We start from the raw sequence: 18,567 nt of genomic DNA, 5'->3' as shown, positions 1-18,567 counted from the left end.
TGGTCCTTGTTTTTTTACTGCACAATACTGTTATTTTGGTACTGCATCAGTGACTTGGAGAAAAAGAACGTCTTATTTAGTTTTTCAGGGCAAATTGGGTAACCCTAACAACACCAACAGTGTGAGAAACTCAAGCTCTAATATAAATTTGGTCAGACACCAAAATCCAAGCAGAACAACTGGACAAAACATACAAAAAGATCATAGGTTTTTTTTTCCTATTAAGTGCTTTTGTAACTGTTAGTATTAACCTGTATATTTAAAGTTCAAAATGAATAATTCAAAATGAAACATAATCTTAATTGATACAAAATTGTTTCAAATACAATGCTCCCATGGCACTCCATTAGCAACACAGACGTTTCCAAAAACGAACCCAGCATTTGAGTAACTGTGATAACAAGAAGCGGTCGGGATGATTTCAAACAGCATGAAAAGATAAGGGGCCGGTCTAAAGAAAGAGAAAGAAAAATGACATTTGAAGCGCTGTACTCTTTAACAACGGACTTGTTTCAATTGTGTTGCAGAGGAGAAACACAGCTAACTGAGGAACGAGTGATTCAGTAGAGAGAGGCATGGACCCGACTCCAAGGAGAAGAAGAAGGAGTAAAGAGAATGACCCTCCTGATATGTCACAAGAGCCTGCCAGGTACTGAAAGTCTTTTCTTATTAGTTCACGGTGCGGCGGCATGCTGAATAATACCTTTACTAAGAAGCTGTTCAGGAATCCAAATCACTGAGCTGAGTCTCAAGCCCAGGGTTAGAGTCCAGACCTCTCTGTGCTTTACAATGCTTCCCTATGCTTTACCAGACCTCTCTGTGCTTTACAATGCTTCCCTATGCTTTACCAGACCTCTCTGTGCTTTACAATGCTTCCCTATGCTTTACCACACCTCTCTCTGCTTTACAATGCTTTCTCATTCCCCTCTTTCTTTCTCATTCTAAAAAACGTGTTAATGAGTATTAATAAATAAGAGTCACAGTTAATCAAATTATTTTTTTTATTAAATCACATTCCTAAAATCTGAAAAAATAAACAGAACAAACATTTTTATTGGAATCAGCGAACAAAAACACACACACACAATAAAGCAAGCTTAAGTTTACTTTTTTAAAAACTGTTACAGCACTGACTATTGGATGCCATTTTTTAAAATATATATAAAACATAACAATTCTTAAAAAACAAATTAAATACAGTTACTTCGTATGAAATCCATTTGTTGTTAAAAACAAATAATTCACCTCGTTTCACTCTGCAGGTGGCGCCGTTTTACCCCCTAACTTTCATCCAAAGTTGTGTCAGATTGAACATTCCCTTCACCCGAGGAGTGGAGAGGACAGACAGGGAGTTCAATACAAAGGGTTTCTTACAACACAAAACAGTCTAGTTCAGCTGGCAGATTGTTACAGTGGAACCAGGAAACCAATCAAGCCTAAACCCAGGATAGAGCGGCTCAGTGAATGTGGTTTGGAATCTGTGCAGGAGGGTCATTGTGTCAGAGACGCCATAAAAGGACATCGTGCCGGCATTAAAGTCCAGATACACTCCTATTCTGGGGGAGCGGGGGGCAGTTATTGCAGTGTGATTGCTATTGTGCCGGGCAGTGTACCTGGAACCAGAGCATTCCAAACTCCAGGACTTGTCATTGAATCCAAGGACACAGGAATAATCCTCTCCTTTCCTGCTGATTCCTTTATATGTGACTCCTATAGATGCCCCTCTCCCACTCCACTCAAATTCCCAGTAACAACGAGTCCCAGACAAACCCTCTCTGCAGAGCACTTGGGCCTTTCTGTCAAATCTCTCTGGGTGATCATCAGCAAATTGCTGGGTCCAAACCAGTGTCACCTTTCTGTTCCCTTCAGACAGACAGAGGTTTCTATACGCTGTGTTGGGGTCCAGTGTGAGCTGACAGGAATCTGATTGAAGAGAAGAGGACGGGTAGAGGAGAGACGGTTAGAAAAGTCAAATCACTGAGAAAATCAACAGTCATTGTCTGCTGCATCCTCAAATCACTCCCACCTCCCTGCTTCACCAGTCCCTGCACCCTCCTCTATGATCCCTCCTCCCTCTTCTATGCTCCCTCCTCCCTGATCTCTCCTCCCTGCCTCCTCCTCCCTCTATAGTCCCTGCTCTATGGACCCTCCTCTTTGCTCCCTCTTCTGTCCTTCCTGTTCTCTCCTCCCTCTATACTCCCTCCTTCCTGCTTCCTCCTTTATGCCTACTCCTCCCTGCTTCCTCCTGTATGCTCCCTCCTCCCTGCTCCCTCCTGTATGATCCCTACTGCTACCTGCTTCCTCCTGTATGCTGCCTACTGCTCCCTCCTCCCTGCTGCCTCCTCCCTCTATGCTCCCCCTCTGTTCTGTTGCTCCCTCCTCCCTGCTCTCTCCTATATGCTCCCTCCTCCCTGCTCCCTCCTCCATGCTCCCTCCTCCATCTATGCTCAATCCTACCTGCTCATGCCTCCCTACTCCCTCCTGTATTATTCCTCCTCCCTCCTCCGTCCTCCATGCTCCCTCCTCCCTTGTCCCTACTCCCTCCTATATGCTCCCTCCTCTCTGTTCCCTTCTTTATGCTCCCTCCCCTCTCCTGCATGAACCCTGCTGCATCCTCTCCTCTTGTTTCCCTGCTCCATTCTCTATGCCGATTCCTCCCTGCTCCCGCCTTCATGCTCCCTACTCCCTCCTTTATATTCCTTCCTCCCTGCTCCATCCTTTCTCCTCTATGCTCCCTCCTGTATGCTCCCTACTCCATCCTCCCTCCACCCTGCTCCCTCCTGTATGCTCCCTAATCCCTGCCTCCTCCTGTATGCTCCCTCCTCCCTCCTAAATGCTCACTCCTCCCTACTCCATCCGCCATGCTCCCTTCTTCCTGTTCCCTACTCCTTCTATGCTCCCTCCTCCCTGCTCCCTACTCCCTCCTGTAGGCTCACTCTTTCCTCCTCCCTGTTCTCTTCATTATGCTCCATCCTCTCTCCTGCATGCACCCTGCTGCATCCTCTCTCCTCCCTTTTCCTCTCCCTCCTCTATGCCCCCTCCTTTATGCTTCCTCCTCCCTGCTCCCACCTCTCTCCTCCCTGCTACCTCCTGTCTCCTCCCTCCTCTATGCCCCCACCTTCATGCTCCTTCCTCCCTGCTCCCTCCTCCCTGCTCCAGGCTCCCTGCTCCCTCCTCCCTGCTTTTTTATAGACAAGTATATTTAGACTGTAATAATTAAGATTGATAATCAATAGATTTGATCTATAATTCTTACTTGAGATTTATTTCTGACTGGATAAGTTCTCTCTTTTTATTTTTCTGTCTTCAATAAACTGCTGCTGCTAGTAATTAAACCTGTTTGATTGTTTTGTTCATTATAATTCCTCGATCTTATCAAACTTCTTCAATTGGAACCAATCAAATGCAGCTCTGCATACAATTACAGTTCACTTAATGTTCCTACAGGGTATGTGTTGCCATTTTACCCACTCAGACCCCTTGCTTACTAAATATCTTCAATAGAATATCATCCACTCTTCAAATATCTGTCTAATATTTTAATGAGCAATCCATCCCACAAGTGCAGTGATACTGCAATATACATTTACTACCAGCACAGGATGACTGGGAGGGATAGCTGTTCATTTAACCCCACAACTGGTTTCACATGCATTGTACATGTATTAAAAGATGGGATGATTATCTATTCAGGGATACCAAGATATTTAGGGAGAGAAAGGTCTGAGTGGAAAAACAGGCAACAAATGCTCCTCCCCTAGTCATTCTGCATGTATTCATCTGAACCAATACTTGTTGGAGAGGAGTGTAGATTAATGGCTTCACAATTACTAATAAATAATAATAATTGCTGCCCTCAAGCTCCACCCCTCCCTGTTCTGTAGTGTTAGCTCTTCTCACAATGGAGTGACACATCTTTCAATCAAATGTTTCAGTGAAAACAGACTTACATTTTAAAAACTCAGCTCTGTTCCTTGACTCTGGAGCCTGCAGACTGTAAACTGCAACTTCATTCACTGGGCAGAAAAAAAGAGAGAGAAATAGAATTGAAACATACAACAGTCACTGTCTGCGCCGTCCTCAAATCACTCCCTGCTCCATCCTCCATCCTCCCTGCTCCCCCCTGCCTGCTCACTCCTCTATGCTTCCTTCTCCCTCTTCTATGCTCCATCCTCCCTGCTCCCACCTGCATCCTCCCTGCTCCCTACTCCCTCCTCCATCCTGCCTGCTCCCTCCACCCTCTTGCCTCAGTCCCTGTTCCCTCCTCCCTCCTCTATGAATCCTTCTCCTTCTTGTATGCTCCATCCTCCCTCCACGCTGATCCATCCTCCCTGCTCCCTCCTACATCCTCCTTGCTCCCTCCACCTTCCTGCCTCCACCCTGCTCCCACCTGCATCCTCCCTGCTCCCTATTCCATGCTCCCTCCTCTCTCCACCCTACTCCCTCCACCCATCTGCATCCTCCCTGCTCTCTATTCCCTGCTCCCTCCTCCATCCACCCTGCTCCCTCCACCCTCTTGCCTCCACCCTGCTCCCACCTGCATTCTCCCTGTTCCCTATTCCCTGCTCCCTCCTCCATTCTGCCTGCACCCTACTCCCTGCTCCCTCCTCCATCCTCCCTGCTCCCTCCACCCTCCTCCCAACTGCATCCTCCCTGCTCCCTACTCCCTCCTCCATCCTGCCTGCTCCCTAATCCCTGCTCCATCCTCCATACGCCCTACTCCCTACGCCCTACTCCCTGCTCACTCCTCCCAACTGCATCCTCCCTGCTCCCTACTCCCTGATCCCTCCTCCATCCTGCATGCTCCCTACTCCCTCCTCCATCCTCCCTGCTCCCTATTCCCTACTCCCTCCTCCACCCTGCCTGCTCCCTCCTCCCTGCTCCCTCCACCCTCCTACCTGCTCCTTCCTCCATCCTCCCTCCTCCCTCCTCACTACTCCACCAGCTCCCTCCTCCATTCTCCCTGCTCCCTCCCCCTGTTCCCTGCTCCCTCCTCATTCCTCCCTGCTCCCTCCACCCTCCTGCCTCCACCCTGCTCCCACCTGCATCCTCCTTGCTCCCTACTCCCTGCTCCCTCCTCCAACCTCCCTGCACCCTCCTGCCTCCTCCCAACTGCATCCTCCCTGCTCCCTACTCCCTCCACCATCCTGCCTGCTCCCTACTCCCTGCTCCCTCCTACATCTTCCCTGCTCCCTTCCACCGTGGAACGTTATTATAGTTTAAAAAATAATGTTTACACACACACACAAACACACACTGACACACACACACACACAATAGAAATAATAATATGTTTTTATATTTCTGATAAATAAAACTAAATAATAATAATAATAATAATAATAATAATAATAATTGGTGTTACTTTAAATTTTAAACTGTGTTCACGTTATCAAAGTTGTTGCTATTTTAAATACAATTCTTTATGGAGTTCACCAGAGATTATAAAAATACTGCATGGGGCAGTGTGTGTGTTTGTGTGTGTGTGATCCTGATCCTGTAAGATACGATCCCCTCTATTAATACAGAGCCTGTCATATCTGATCCTGTAAGATACGATCCCCTCTATTAATACAGAGCCTGTCATATCTGATCCTGTAAGATACAATGCCTTATATTAATACAGAGCCTGTCATATCTGATCCTGTAAGATACAATGCCTTATATTAATACAGAGCCTGTCATATCTGATCCTGTAAGATACGATCCCCTCTATTAATACAGAGCCTGTCATATCTGATCCTGTAAGATACAATGCCTTATATTAATACAGAGCCTGTCATATCTGATCCTGTAAGATACGATCCCCTCTATTAATACAGGGCCTGTCATATCTGATCCTGTAAGATACGATCCCCTCTATGCGTGCTGCCTTGAATCCAGAGCAGGACGGCAGGCTTGTATTCCTGGCTAACAGCCTGTAAATAAATTGTGCACACTGAAGAAAACTGACTGTATATAGTTTGCACGTCTTTGGAGTTTCAAAATGAATGGTTATATAATAAATGTTTAATAATATTCAATAACATTAAAACATTTTTAAAAATTAATTAACGATCAGTGATGTTCAACACAATTTTGGAGTAATGGTCAGCTTGACTTATAGCGGATCTGCATGTTGTGGTAAGTAAATCAATTTATTTGTAGTAATATTATGTTATGTTTTAGGCAGGGATTTCCACATTGTGTGTTTCACAGATAGTGAAATTTGAAGACGGCACCAACAACATTATGCATGGGATATGCTTGCCCATTGGGTAGATATCGCTGAGCTTTCTATAGCAGAGCTGCCAATAGGCCCTTTCCTAGGATGACGCACTCGGTCCTGCCCACCGAGGGATTAAAACCATCATCCTGAGGAAGCAATTTCTCTTTTTCCTTCTCAAGACGGTACGGTAAGGACCTCTGTTTTCAGCTGAGCTTCTCGAGACTATCAAGTTGATTGTATTTCCCTTGCATTCGTGCTGAAAGCTGGCTCGCTGCTTTCCCAGAATCAACGACTCTGAAAAAGACCGAGCATTTTGCCTTTCTGTCTTTCAGTGGCATCCTTGCTTGCATGGTAGCCTGCTCTTTCTTATCTGTCTGTCGTGTGTGAGTAACTGCCTGTGCAGTCACCCTCGCGAGTGGTTGTCTATTTCCTTCTTGGGAGAGCACAGTTCCTCCACGGGGCTAGGCCTTGCCACATCCCCGCTGTTGAGTAGACCTCGCTGGCTGGCCACCCACCTCGGTGAGTTGGGCCTTGTAAACAAACAATGTGCTCTCCCCTATCTATCTGTTTCTACTGTGGTTTTTTGCTGTCTGCTTTCAACTCGCCTGCTGCTTCTTCAGCCCTTGTGTCTCCCTGGTCTATGCTACACATTGACCAGGTGTGTGACCACGCGGTTAGGGTAGACACCATTGCATAGCGAATCCCCCCCACCCCACCCCCCGATGCTCCGGTACCGTGGTACATGCATAGCCCTTGGTACTTCGGTATCTAGAATACAGCTGTGTGCTGAATATGAAGATCATTTGTTACGTGTCATCTGGAAACCACAAAGTCACATGGACCATAAATGGCAGCCTCATGAGGTCAAAGATAGGGTACTGTTAAGATCTGACCTAAGGAGATTCCAGAATATTTAAAATATGAAGCTGGTTCTGTATCTCAAACAGATTATGAGCTGTAAGTCTGTGGAATTGAATATGAAAGGACAAGCTTCATATATGTGGATGTGATGCTGCAAGTCCCATCCCATAAACAATACAGCCTTGCTTGAGCCTACGTGGACATTAAACTTGACTTTTTGTGGCATACCTATTGTGGCTGTAAATTGTGATTTTAACCAATGTACATCCCTGGTATAAACAAGAGAGAAAAATATAAAGAAAATAATAACAATCTACTCACCTGGTTCTTGTTCCTCTGTCTCTCCTGTTTCCTCTTCTGCACTCGCTTCACATCCAGACACTACACAAAAAAGGAAATGTTTAAATCACACACAACTAATGATTCATGTTTATATACATTCAACTAGTTAAGAGTAGAATGTATATCTAAACGAGGTGTGTAACAATTCATCATGTATCGATGAATCAGGACACTTTCTTTAAATGAGATATCGTATCATCATAGAGGTCTGTATCGTGTGCATCGTGATTCAAGACCAAAGCACAGCTCAGCTCACTGTAGTTCACAGAGTGGTTCTTGAATGAAGAGTGTGTTTTATAGTTGGTATGGATACATACTCTCTCCGTCTCATTTCATTTGTCTTCTAATAAAACAGTCACTTGTTAAATGATCATTTGATCCTATTGTGCTTCATACAAGTAACCCATCAGGACCATTGCATGCATTGTGATTCATATCGTATCCTGACCTGCATATCGTGATGCGTATCGTATCGTGACATTAGAGTTACACCTATAATGAAAATGAATACTAATAAGAAAAGGTTACTGGATGTTTGAACTCTTCACAACAATGTACAGAGTTCAGCATCAAATAACTTTACTTGACAATCTGAGGAGATGTTCTGGATTCAGCTGTTAAATACAGTACAGGTTGAAACATGCTTTCTTTTCCACACAGGATGCTGTATATGCCAGTTATATAAACAGAATACTGCATGAACTTTCACACAGTGCTGTGGCTATTTCACTGATGAGGATATCCATAAACATGTCGTCTGTATCCTCATTCATGGAATAGCACCCCTGTTCTGTACTCTGTGATCCTCCACGACTCTATCCTCTGCATTCTACTCTTCACTCACTGTTAGGACGGTCATCCTCATTACTGCATCTTCGTCGAGGCTGGTCCTTCATTTCCTCTTCACACTTTTCCTTTGCTGAGATAAAACAAAACCAAAAAAAACAAGGTTTCTTTTTCACTCATTTCTTTTAAACAAACAAACAAATACATCAAATAAAATAAAGTTTGCAAAAACAATCTAACATATTGGTTGATATTTCAGTTTGTTTTGCTCAACATTGTGACTGTGACAGTCACATATTCACAACCAGGGTGGGGCTCAGTTCCTTTTTAAAATCAATTCCCAATTCACATTCCCATTCCCTTTTAATCAACATTCACATTCCTTTTATAACATAACATAACATATATATATATATATATATATATATATATATATATATATATATATATATATATATATACATATATATTGTAAGATAGCGGGTTGTGAGAGACAGCAGGGAGGGGGTTAAAACCTCCCTGCAAGAGAAACATGGGAGAAATGCACCTTTTTGTATTGTGTTGCTTTTTCAGTTAATCAGTTTTGTTAATTGGTTGATTGTATTGCTTTATTGTTTCATTTAGTTTTGTTAATTGCTTTAGTGTTTAGTTTAATTATTAATTATCATCCGCACCTGGGCGTTATTAAAAATTAGATCCAGGTGCGGGGTTTAAAAGGAGAGCAGGCAGTCTGCTCGAGGCTGCTGAGGAGAAGGAGGCAGAAAGGTGTGCTCTGCTTCCTGGCAGTCGTGAGGTAGAGTAAGTGCGGTATCAAACCAGTGTGTTTTGTGAAGACGGGGAAACAGCGTAGCTGTCCCGTGTTAGTCAGGGTGTTCCTGTGTGTTAGTTAGTGCTCGTACAGTGCTAGGTGTTTATTTTGTGTGTCTTGTTTTGTTTGAAGATCATTAAAAAAATAGCGCAACCGCGCAAGAAAATCCATATCGGTGTCCTGGGTCGTGGTTTTTAAAGGGGCAACGAACCCGAGAGTGGTGCAATCTTCTACAATATATATATATATATATATATACACACAGTATATATAGGGTTAGGTGTAGGGTTATATATATATATATATATTGTAAGACAGCAGGGAGGGGGTTAAAGCCTCCCTGAAGAAAAACATGTGCGGAATGCACATTTGTTTAATTTAATTGTATTTGGTTTGATTGTTTAATTGTTGTGCTTTATTGTTTAATTAAATTTGTTAATTGTTTATTGTTTAATTATCACCCGCACCTGGTGACTATTGTAAATTAATACCAGGTGCAGGGGATTAAAAAGAGAGCAGCCAGCCTGCTCAGGGCTGCTGAGGAGAAGGAGGCAGGAGCGGTGCTCTGCTTCTGAGCAGTCAAGAGGTAAAACGTAAGCTGTGTAAACCTGTTTGTTTGTTTGTTTGTTTGTTTGTTTGTTTGTTTGGTGGGGAAACGGCTTAGCAGTTCCACTTATAGTCAGGGTGTTCCCGAAAGTTTAGTTAGTGCTCGGAAAGAGCTAGTTGTTTATTTTGTTTGTTTTATTTGGTTGTTTATTAAGCGTGTCAGCTTGTGTACAAGCTGTACGTGTGTTTGACAAGGTGTTTTTAAGTTTGTTCAATACAGCCTGTGTTGTAAAAGGTATTGGGATTGATTAAAATGGTTATTCAGAAGTGATTCCAGTCGGGGTCTGCAGAACTTACTGAAGAAGGTGTAGAGACACTTTGTATTTATTATACAGGCAATGCACAACCAGGGTTCAGGCTATTCCTTTATAAAAGCAATTCCTTCAAAGGAATTGGACTTTATAATAATTGTTGTGATTGTTCAACATCTTTCATCTGAAGTCGATTTAATTGACTAACAAACAGGAGTGAATTCAATGTCATTTGTTGCCACTGTGAGAAGCTCATTTTAACAGAATACTGCTAATTACAATTGTGATCAATGATGTGTTGGAATTGATTAAAAGGGAATGGGAATTGATTTTAAAAAGTTATTGAGATTGAAAAAAAGGAATTGACCTGAACCCTGTTCACAAATGACCAGTTTCACACGAGGCTGAAGATAGCTGCTTATTCACCTGTTTCTAATTCGCTTGTTTCTTATTCAGACTTTGATCTGCTCCAAACTGAATGATTGGCTTTGTATGTAAAAGAGGTTAAATCACGTTGGGCTGCTAATTTCTCTGGATATTTATAGAGGAGCAGCTCCTAAACAATATTCATTTATATTTTTTGCTCAGCCCAACACTGATTTCATGGTCAAAACAGCTAACAAACATGGCACACATGCCAATGTAGGTAATAATTGAATAAGTAACAGTGTATTTAAGGGGTTAAATCACATTGGTCTGCTAATTTCTCTGGATATTTATACAGGAGCAGTAAGTTATCAGTTTCGTCCACAAAATTATTTAACATAGTGTCACAAAGACGGCCGGAGTGGGTGGCGTCAGACCAGATCCAGGAAATAAAACGACAGAGACTTGGGGTTTTGATGAGGCTGAGTGCGTGATCGCGCTCAGCATTTAATAATTAAACAGAACAGAAAATAAAAGGTTTTAAACACAAAACAGGACACGGCACTTGAGGCCAAAATAAATAGACGACCAAAACGGTGCATGGAGACAAACAAACACGGTGAGAACAAACACTTTACGTGTTTTTTTTTTTCTCTCTCTCTCTCTCTCTCTCTCTCTCTCGAACACCCAACCCCGAGTGAATGAAAATGTGTCTATATATACTGTTGTGCTAGGATTCAATTACTAATTAATTATTCACTTGAATCCCAGCACGTGAATTCATTACGTGCAACTCTGTGCTCACATATTATTACATACTTTATATGCACGTGAAGTGCAATCCCGTGCCTAAATACAAATCTACATTTTTAAATACACGTGAAACACACACCCGTTTATATCCTGTGTACCAATCTCTATACACCAACATTAACACACGCAACATACAACATATAACACACAAATGCACACAGGGGCGGGGCACATTGCCACAATCATCTTCTGATCACTCGTTTTATCACCAAACTCCTCAATAATGCGATCCAAGTCATTATTTTATTACTATAACATCTAAAACAAGCTCTGCAAATGTCTGTGATATTATTTGAGCGCTGGATGCAGAAGCAGCTATCTCGTTTGTTTATGTCCGTGTTATCTATGTGGTGCCGGGGCTATCTGTATTCATCAGAAACTCCCTTAAATATTGGCAGGGATGGGTTTAAATTCCCCTCCCTGCCCAGGTTTATTGTGTCAGGTGGGAGTAATTGACAATCAATCAGCACCCAGCCACCTGACATAATAGGAGGCCTCAGCTCCTCAGTAGAGAGAGGTAGCTGAGGAAGCAAGCGGGTATTTTGTGTTGCTTGCTGGTTTTTCTTTGTGTGCTGTTTTTTGAATGTTTGCATTCCAGTGAAGGCATAGCTCAGCCTGGAAGCCTTATTTTTGTAAGTTGTACTTTGTGTTTATTTTTTGTGTTTAAGAACCTTTTTGTTTGGCCCTTGTGCCTGTTTATTTTGTGTCTTATTTAATAAAAGTCTTTTGTTTGAACTGCAGTCTGTCTCTGGGCCTCATCACCCTGTCACACTCCCCCTTTCGGCTCCTATCGGTCTCACTCGGCCATTGAATGGTTTTCTCGGCTTTTTCCGGAGAAAAAACAACTAGAGACCTGTTTCTTGCGTCTTTATGATGATGTCGGACAGGGACCGACATTGGACCGGAAAGGGAAAATTGCAATGTCGGATCTGGTCCGACATAGCACCACAAAGAGTTAATGTTCCTACAGGGTATGTGTTGCCATTTTACCCGCTCAGACCCCTTGCTTACTAAATATCTTCAATAGAATATCATCCACTCTCCAAATATCTGTCTAATATTTTAATGAGCAATCCATCCCACAAGTGCAGTGATACTGCAATATACATTTACTACCAGCACAGGATGACTGGGAGGGATAGCTGTTCATTTTACCCCACAACTGGTTTCACATGCATTGTACATGTATTAAAAGATGGGATGATTATCTATTCAGGGATACCAAGATATTTAGGGAGAGAAAGGTTTGAGTGGAAAAACAGGCAACAAATGTCCCTCCCCCAGTCATTCTGCATGTATTCATCTGAACCAATACTTGATGGAGAGAAGTCTAGATTAATGGTTTTAAAAGTACTAATAAATAATAATAATAATTACTGCCCTCAAGCTCCACCCCTCCCTGTTCTGTAGTGTTAGCTCTTCTCACAATGGAGTGACACATCTATCAATCAAATGTTTCAGTGAAAACAGACTTACATTTTAAAAACTCAGCTCTGTTCCTTGGCTCTGGAGCCTGCAGACTGTAAACTGCAACTTCATTCACTGGGCAGAAAAAAAAGAGAGAGAAATAGAATTGAAACATGTGGATTAATACACAACACACACAAGACTCCAAACAGCAATCTGAAAAGAAACAAGGCTTATTCACGGCATTTCAGGATGTAAAAATCCGTACTTCAAGATGTTCATGATTACAATGAATATGTATTCCTTCTGTATCAGTGCAGCAGCCAAAGTCAATGTGAACACGTCTGCCACTGCACTGGAGTCTTGTGTTCCTTCCTCTCCATCATATATCTTTACCCAACAGTACATTGTCCATATGGGGCAGCAGTGTGGAGTAGTGGTTAGGGCTCTGGACTCTTGACCGGAGGGTCGTGGGTTCAAATCCTGGTGGGGACACTGCTGCTGTACCCTTGAGCAAGGTACTTTACCTAGATTGCTCCAGTAAAAACCCAACTGTATAAATGGGTAATTGAATGTAAAAATAATGTGATATCTTGTAACAACTGTAAGTCGCCCTGGATAAGGGCGTCAGCTAAGAAATAAATAATAATAATAATAATATTAGGACAGCCTTGTGCATCAAACATACAACAGTCATTGTCTGCTCCATCCTCACATCACTCCCTCCTCCCTGCTTCATCAGTACCTGTTCCATCCTACATGCTCCCTCCTACCACCTCCCTGCTCCCTCCTCCCTGCTCCCTTCTTCCTGCTCCCTCCTCCATGTTGTTTCCTCCCACTTACGTTCCCCCTCTTCCTTACTCACTCTTTCATCCTCCCTCCTCACTGCTGTCTCTTCCAGTCTTCATGCTCCCTTCTCTCTGCTCCATCCTCCCTGTTGCCTCCTACCTGTCTCCTCCCTGCTCTCTCCTTCCTGCTCCAACCTTCATGCTCCCTCCTCCCTCTTCCATGGTCTCCTCCATGCTCCCTGCTCACTTCTCCCTACTCTCTCCAGGCTCCTTCCCTCATGCTCCCTGCTCTGCCTTCCCTGCTCCCTCCTCCATGCTCCCTACTGCCTCCTCACTCCTTCCTCTTCCTCCCTGCTGTCTCCTCCCTTCTCAATACTACATTATTTATATAGCCAGCAATCTGCAAGAGGTCTTTATTAATGTCTTGCAAGTCCTGTCCCTCCTCAAGCCATGGACTATTTGAGAAATATCTACCAAAGGAATCTATTTCACACCAACCTGTTTTGGTTATTTTGACTAATTCCCCTTTGCAGAAGTCCTCAATATGGTCTTTAAGTTCAGATACAGCTTTCCTCACAGCTCCAAAAGAGATGGCTCTATTGACAGTAACGCTGGATGAGTCTTGAGCTTCAGGAGGGGCACAGAGAGACTGGAAATTCTACAACAGGAAAGTGGAGAAAATGAGTTTTCAGTGAGACAGAATGGGGTCCAAAACATTCCTGGGGAAAAGCAAGGATTCATTCAATTGGAGAGGTCTGTCTGAAACCGTCCCAGTTATGGACTTGAGATTTTCTAACAAGCAGTGATGTTACCTGTAGAAAATGGATGTGATCCTCTGTTTCTGAAAGCTGTTTCAGCTCAGTGTTTCTCCTCCTTAGCTCAGCAATCTCCTGCTCCAGTTTCTTCATGCGTCCTTCAGCCTGATTCACTGCAGCCTTCTCGTTAGCTCCAATCAGCTCAATAACCTCAGTGTGGATCTTCTCAATGGATCGGATCAGCTCAGTAAAGATCTTCTCACTTTCCTTTATTTCTATGCATGCAGATCTCTGAGTGAAAGAACACAGTAGATGAGACATGGTTAGAATTGATATCAAAAACACATCAGGCATAGACAGTAAACTTCTGTAGATGTGTTCCAGTCCATCTGTTAATAATAATAATAATAATAATAATAATAATAATAATAATAATAATAATAATAACCCCCTCTTGTCAATACCCACTTTCAGTGTCTCCACAGCCTGTTTTATCTCCTCAGTTTCTTTCAGTCTCTCCTGGATTCTCTGTTGTATTTCTGTCTGTGTCTCTCCCAGCTGCTTCTGTGTAGAAACACAGTGACACAGTGACATTTCTGATGGAGCATGGAGTGATATCCTTTCACACCCATCACAGGCCTGTTTAAGTATGCTATTGAAACTGACAGAATCATTTTAGTTCAGATATATTTTATGTTTTCTTGTCCCCTAACCTCTTTACAATGTTTGCTATAATTCTGACTGGTTCTCGAATATAATTTGCTCTTCAGTTCTAGTTGCACGCTATAGACATCTGTAGCACAGGCTAGATCAGACAACATGTGTGTATAGTAGTAAGATACAACACCATCTAGTGCACAGCTGCCAGCAATACAAAAGGATACTTGATCCACAGTAGCTGTCCACTAGATGGTACTGTTTCATACTAGTAACAGTGAATGATGGCTGATCTAGCATGTGTTACATGTTTGTTTTGTTAAGCACCTAGGAAACTGAAGCAGCTTTCTCTTTAATGGATATTTAGGGCTTCTGATTTCCTGTTTTAACTGATAAACACAGATCAAACAGCACTGAAACAAAACAATGAAATCAGTGTATACCCAATAAACACCAGAAAAACACTGGACATGGTTTCTCAATTCACGTTGACTTCATCCCTTTCCATGTGAAAAAATACAATAAAATAACATAAAACCTAAAAAGAATAACAAAAAAAAACCTTTCCCAGCACAGTCGGGCAATGAACCTCCTTCCTGACTTGAATCTATCATTAATTCATTCTGAATACTTTAAACTGAGTGGCAGCACATTCCTGCATTTCTATTGGAGGATTGCACACGCTGGTGAGATTTAAAACGAGATTACAATTAGAAACGGAGGGTTGTTCTTGCTCGTGGGATTTAAAGCTATATTACAGTTCAATAGGGAGGATTCACACACTCGTGGAATTTAAAACAGAATTGAAAATTGTGAAGAAATGTAAAAAATGCCTAAACACACAAAATCCCCAGAAGAATGAGCCCGTGACCAGAAGGACTTCACTGTGGAAGAGAGCAAAGGAGAGAGGGGACTAGTAGGGTGAGCGAAAGAAAGTGTAGATTTCAACAAACAAAATCCCAAATAGATTATTACATTTCTTAAACATATCTGTTTAAATCATGTAAAAATGTTTAACGCACCAAATTCAGCTACTGTTTCTGCCTAGCGGCCATCTTGAATTTGAGTTACACGCTCCACTGACTTTGAGCTTTCATAATTAAAAAAATAAAATATGTCTACAAAAAGATGAACACTTTACCAATAAAAAACAATTCTTCTCAGCTAGATGCTGGTTATAAATTCAAAGATAAAACATTATACGTGTACAAGCAAGCCTCTCAAAAACACACCTCTCACTGTGGGCAGACTGGCAAGAACGGCCTGGCACGGGCACAGCAGCTCTGCCAGTGCAGATAGATGCGTATGTGTAACTTTTAAAGGCACGGGCACAGCAGCTCTGCCAGTGCAGATAGATGCGTATGTGTCACTTTTAAAGGCACGGGCACAGCAGCTCTGCCAGTGCAGATTGATGCGTATGTGTCACTTTTAAAGACACAGGCACAGCAGCTCTGCCTGTGCAGATAGATGCATATGTGTCACTTTTAAAGGCACGGGCACAGCAGCTCTGCCAGTGCAGATACATGCAAATAGACACAACTTTCAAAGCGGTGGGGGTCAAGGTTGCCCCAATTGTTTCTACTAACTTGGTTTGTGTTTTTTGTTTGATCCACTTTTATTGTGCCTGAAAAACACAAGCCAAGTTAGTAGAAACAATTGGAGCAACCTTGGCCCCCATCGGTTTCACAGTTGTGTCTACTTGCTTGGTGCTGGGCAAGGTTGCCCCAATGGTTTCTTGAAACTTGGCTTGTGTTTTTGATATCTCTGCTTTAAATGGCATTTTTTCACGTTTCCAATTCCCCATTTATACAGTTGGGTTTTTACTGGAGCAATCTAGGTAAAGTATCTTGCTCAAGGGTACAGCAGCAGTGTCCCCCACCTGGGATTGAACCCACAACCCTCCAGTCAAGAGTCCAGAGCCCTAAACACTACTCCATATCATATTAATCTTGTATATTTTATATCATATTAATCTTGTATATTGTATATCATATTAATCTTGTATATTGAATATCATATTAATCTTGTATATTGTATATCATATAAATCTTGTATATTGAATATCATATTAATCTTGTATAGTGTATATCATATTAATCTTGTATAGTGTATATCATATTAATCTTGTATATTGAATATCATATTAATCTTGGTCTTTTCTGCTTTTTTTAAATTAGGTGCTTGACTTTTCTGGGAATGTCATTTTTAAAAAGTTTAACTAATTAAACTATAATATCTTAAACAATGAAACTGATCTATGATTTTATATAGTCACAAGATACATATAAAAACACTAGGAATATAAATCATGCTAATTTTACACTACAAATTCCAATGCACCACAAAACAGCTGAACAAATCCTTCTTACCCTGTGAGGCAGGGCTGAGGTCCTGCACGTGTAAACAGTGTGTTTTTATTTGATTGTAAATAATGTTTTTGCCAGTCAAGTGTGTGCTAGATATGGCAGGGCATATTCAAATCCAGGAATTTAATCCCACCCAAGTCTAGAGAGGAGGTGTCAGGGAGACTGTTCCTGGAGCGGGACCTCCTTTCTTGTTTGATCAACTTTTATTTTCTAGTTGTTTTCAAGCAGTGTTTTGTTTTGAATGTTTTGTGTTTTTTGTATCATAGAAAACCTCCTGTGTCTCTCCTGTCAATCAGTGATAGCCACACCCATAACAACACCCCTGTTACACCCTGAAATACATTGTAGTACATCATAGTTTAGAAAGAGCAATTAAAAAACTAGGGATATTTAAATAGCTCTTAATATACAATTAAAATCTGATCTAATGTGAAACTGTATAACCTGGTAAACAGACATGTTAAATATCCTGGGAATTCTTATCTTCTAGGATAGCTACAAGGAAATGGTTCAAACCCTTACCTGTTTCACACTCCTTTCTGCCTCAGCTGAAACTGTATCATGGCTCTTGTGTTCCTTGACAATACACAAAACACAAATACACGTCTGATCGGTTCTACAGAAGACCTCCAAAACCTTCTGATGTTCAGCACAAAGCTTCTGCTGCAGATCTCCAATTGCATTGATCAGCTTGTGCCTCTTGAAAGCAGCCCCCTCATAGTGTGGCTTGACGTGTGTTTCACAGTAAGAGGCCAGGCACGTCAAACAGGATTTCACAGCTTTGAACTTTCTCCCAGTGCAGAAATCACACGGCACATCTCCAGGTCCAGCATAACTTTGAGCAGGAGGAGGATTGAGTCCTGTCTTCTTTAATTCCTCCACAAGTTCGGCCAGCATGGTGTTTCTGCACAGATCAGGCCTTGGGGTAAAGGTCTCTCTGCACTGGGGGCAGCTGTAGACACCTGTATGATCAGTCTGATCCCAGCAGTTCTTAATACACCCCATACAGTAACTGTGTCCACATGGAATGGCGACTGGGTCTTTCAATAGCTCCAGACATACTGGACAGCTGAACCGATCCTCTGACCATACTTTTGAAGCCATCTTGCTGCAGTGAGACAGAGAGACTGACTATTTCACAAGAAATGAAACTGTGCTGATTTCCTGGAATTGTGTAAAGCTCTAAGAGGCGGGGTTTTGGACTGAGGCCAGGTTTAGACAAGCAGGCTGAGCAGAGACTGCTGAATCAGTGTGAGAGGGGTGGAGAGGAGAGAGTTGTGAGTTGGACTGGAGTTTGAGAATGTCATTGTCACAGTAACTCTTTTATAGCTACAGTATGTATCTGACTGCACTAGACCTTCACTTCTGTGTGGGTCTGAATCCTCAGAAGTTCACAAGGGAAGTGAGTTTGGTGGAGTTCGATCTTCGTGGGCATTAATCCACATCTCAAAGTCCATTAGTCCTCAACCACAAACTTGTCTCTGAGCACCAACTGCTTTCTTCCCTCCAGTTCAGAGCAAGCTTGAGGCACAGAGTCTGAACTGCTCACCCCC

General features: G+C 42.4%; 1 protein-coding gene across 2 annotated transcripts; it reads right to left on the bottom strand.

The window, feature by feature from the left end:
- Positions 1-983: 983 nt before the first annotated feature.
- LOC117433052 (tripartite motif-containing protein 16-like) lies at positions 984-18,170 on the bottom strand. 2 transcript variants are annotated; one of them, XM_059016492.1, is made up of 9 exons: positions 17,537-18,170; positions 14,460-14,555; positions 14,049-14,282; positions 13,735-13,894; positions 12,518-12,583; positions 8,256-8,330; positions 7,391-7,450; positions 3,951-4,016; positions 984-1,923 (listed from the first exon to the last, which is right to left on the bottom strand). In XM_059016492.1, exons 1-9 carry the CDS (start codon positions 18,116-18,118, stop codon positions 1,388-1,390), a joined length of 1,875 nt encoding a protein of 624 aa, XP_058872475.1. In that variant the 5' UTR covers positions 18,119-18,170; the 3' UTR covers positions 984-1,387. The 2 variants fall into 2 exon arrangements, with proteins under 2 accessions (XP_058872475.1, XP_058872476.1); XM_059016493.1 differs by lacking the exons at positions 3,951-4,016; positions 7,391-7,450; positions 8,256-8,330.
- Positions 18,171-18,567: the final 397 nt, after the last annotated feature.

Source organism: Acipenser ruthenus, chromosome 53 (assembly GCF_902713425.1).
Source record: "Acipenser ruthenus chromosome 53, fAciRut3.2 maternal haplotype, whole genome shotgun sequence".
Taxonomy (NCBI): Eukaryota; Metazoa; Chordata; class Actinopteri; order Acipenseriformes; family Acipenseridae; genus Acipenser; species Acipenser ruthenus.
Note: the sequence above shows the minus strand (reverse complement) of the source record. Positions and strands in the feature narration are given on the sequence as shown.

What these genes read in the sequence shown, in the direction of transcription:
- LOC117433052 (XM_059016492.1), bottom strand. Translation starts at nt 18,118, where the DNA reads ATGGCTTCAAAAGTATGGTCAGAGGATCGGTTCAGCTGTCCAGTATGT. An exon ending in CAGAAAGGAGTGTGAAACAG is followed by an intron (nt 14,556 to 17,536) that starts GTAAGGGTTTGA and finishes GTTTCTACACAG; the next exon opens with AAGCAGCTGGGAGAGACACA. An exon ending in GACAGAGGAACAAGAACCAG is followed by an intron (nt 4,017 to 7,390) that starts GTGAGTAGATTG and finishes TTTTCTGCCCAG; the next exon opens with TGAATGAAGTTGCAGTTTAC.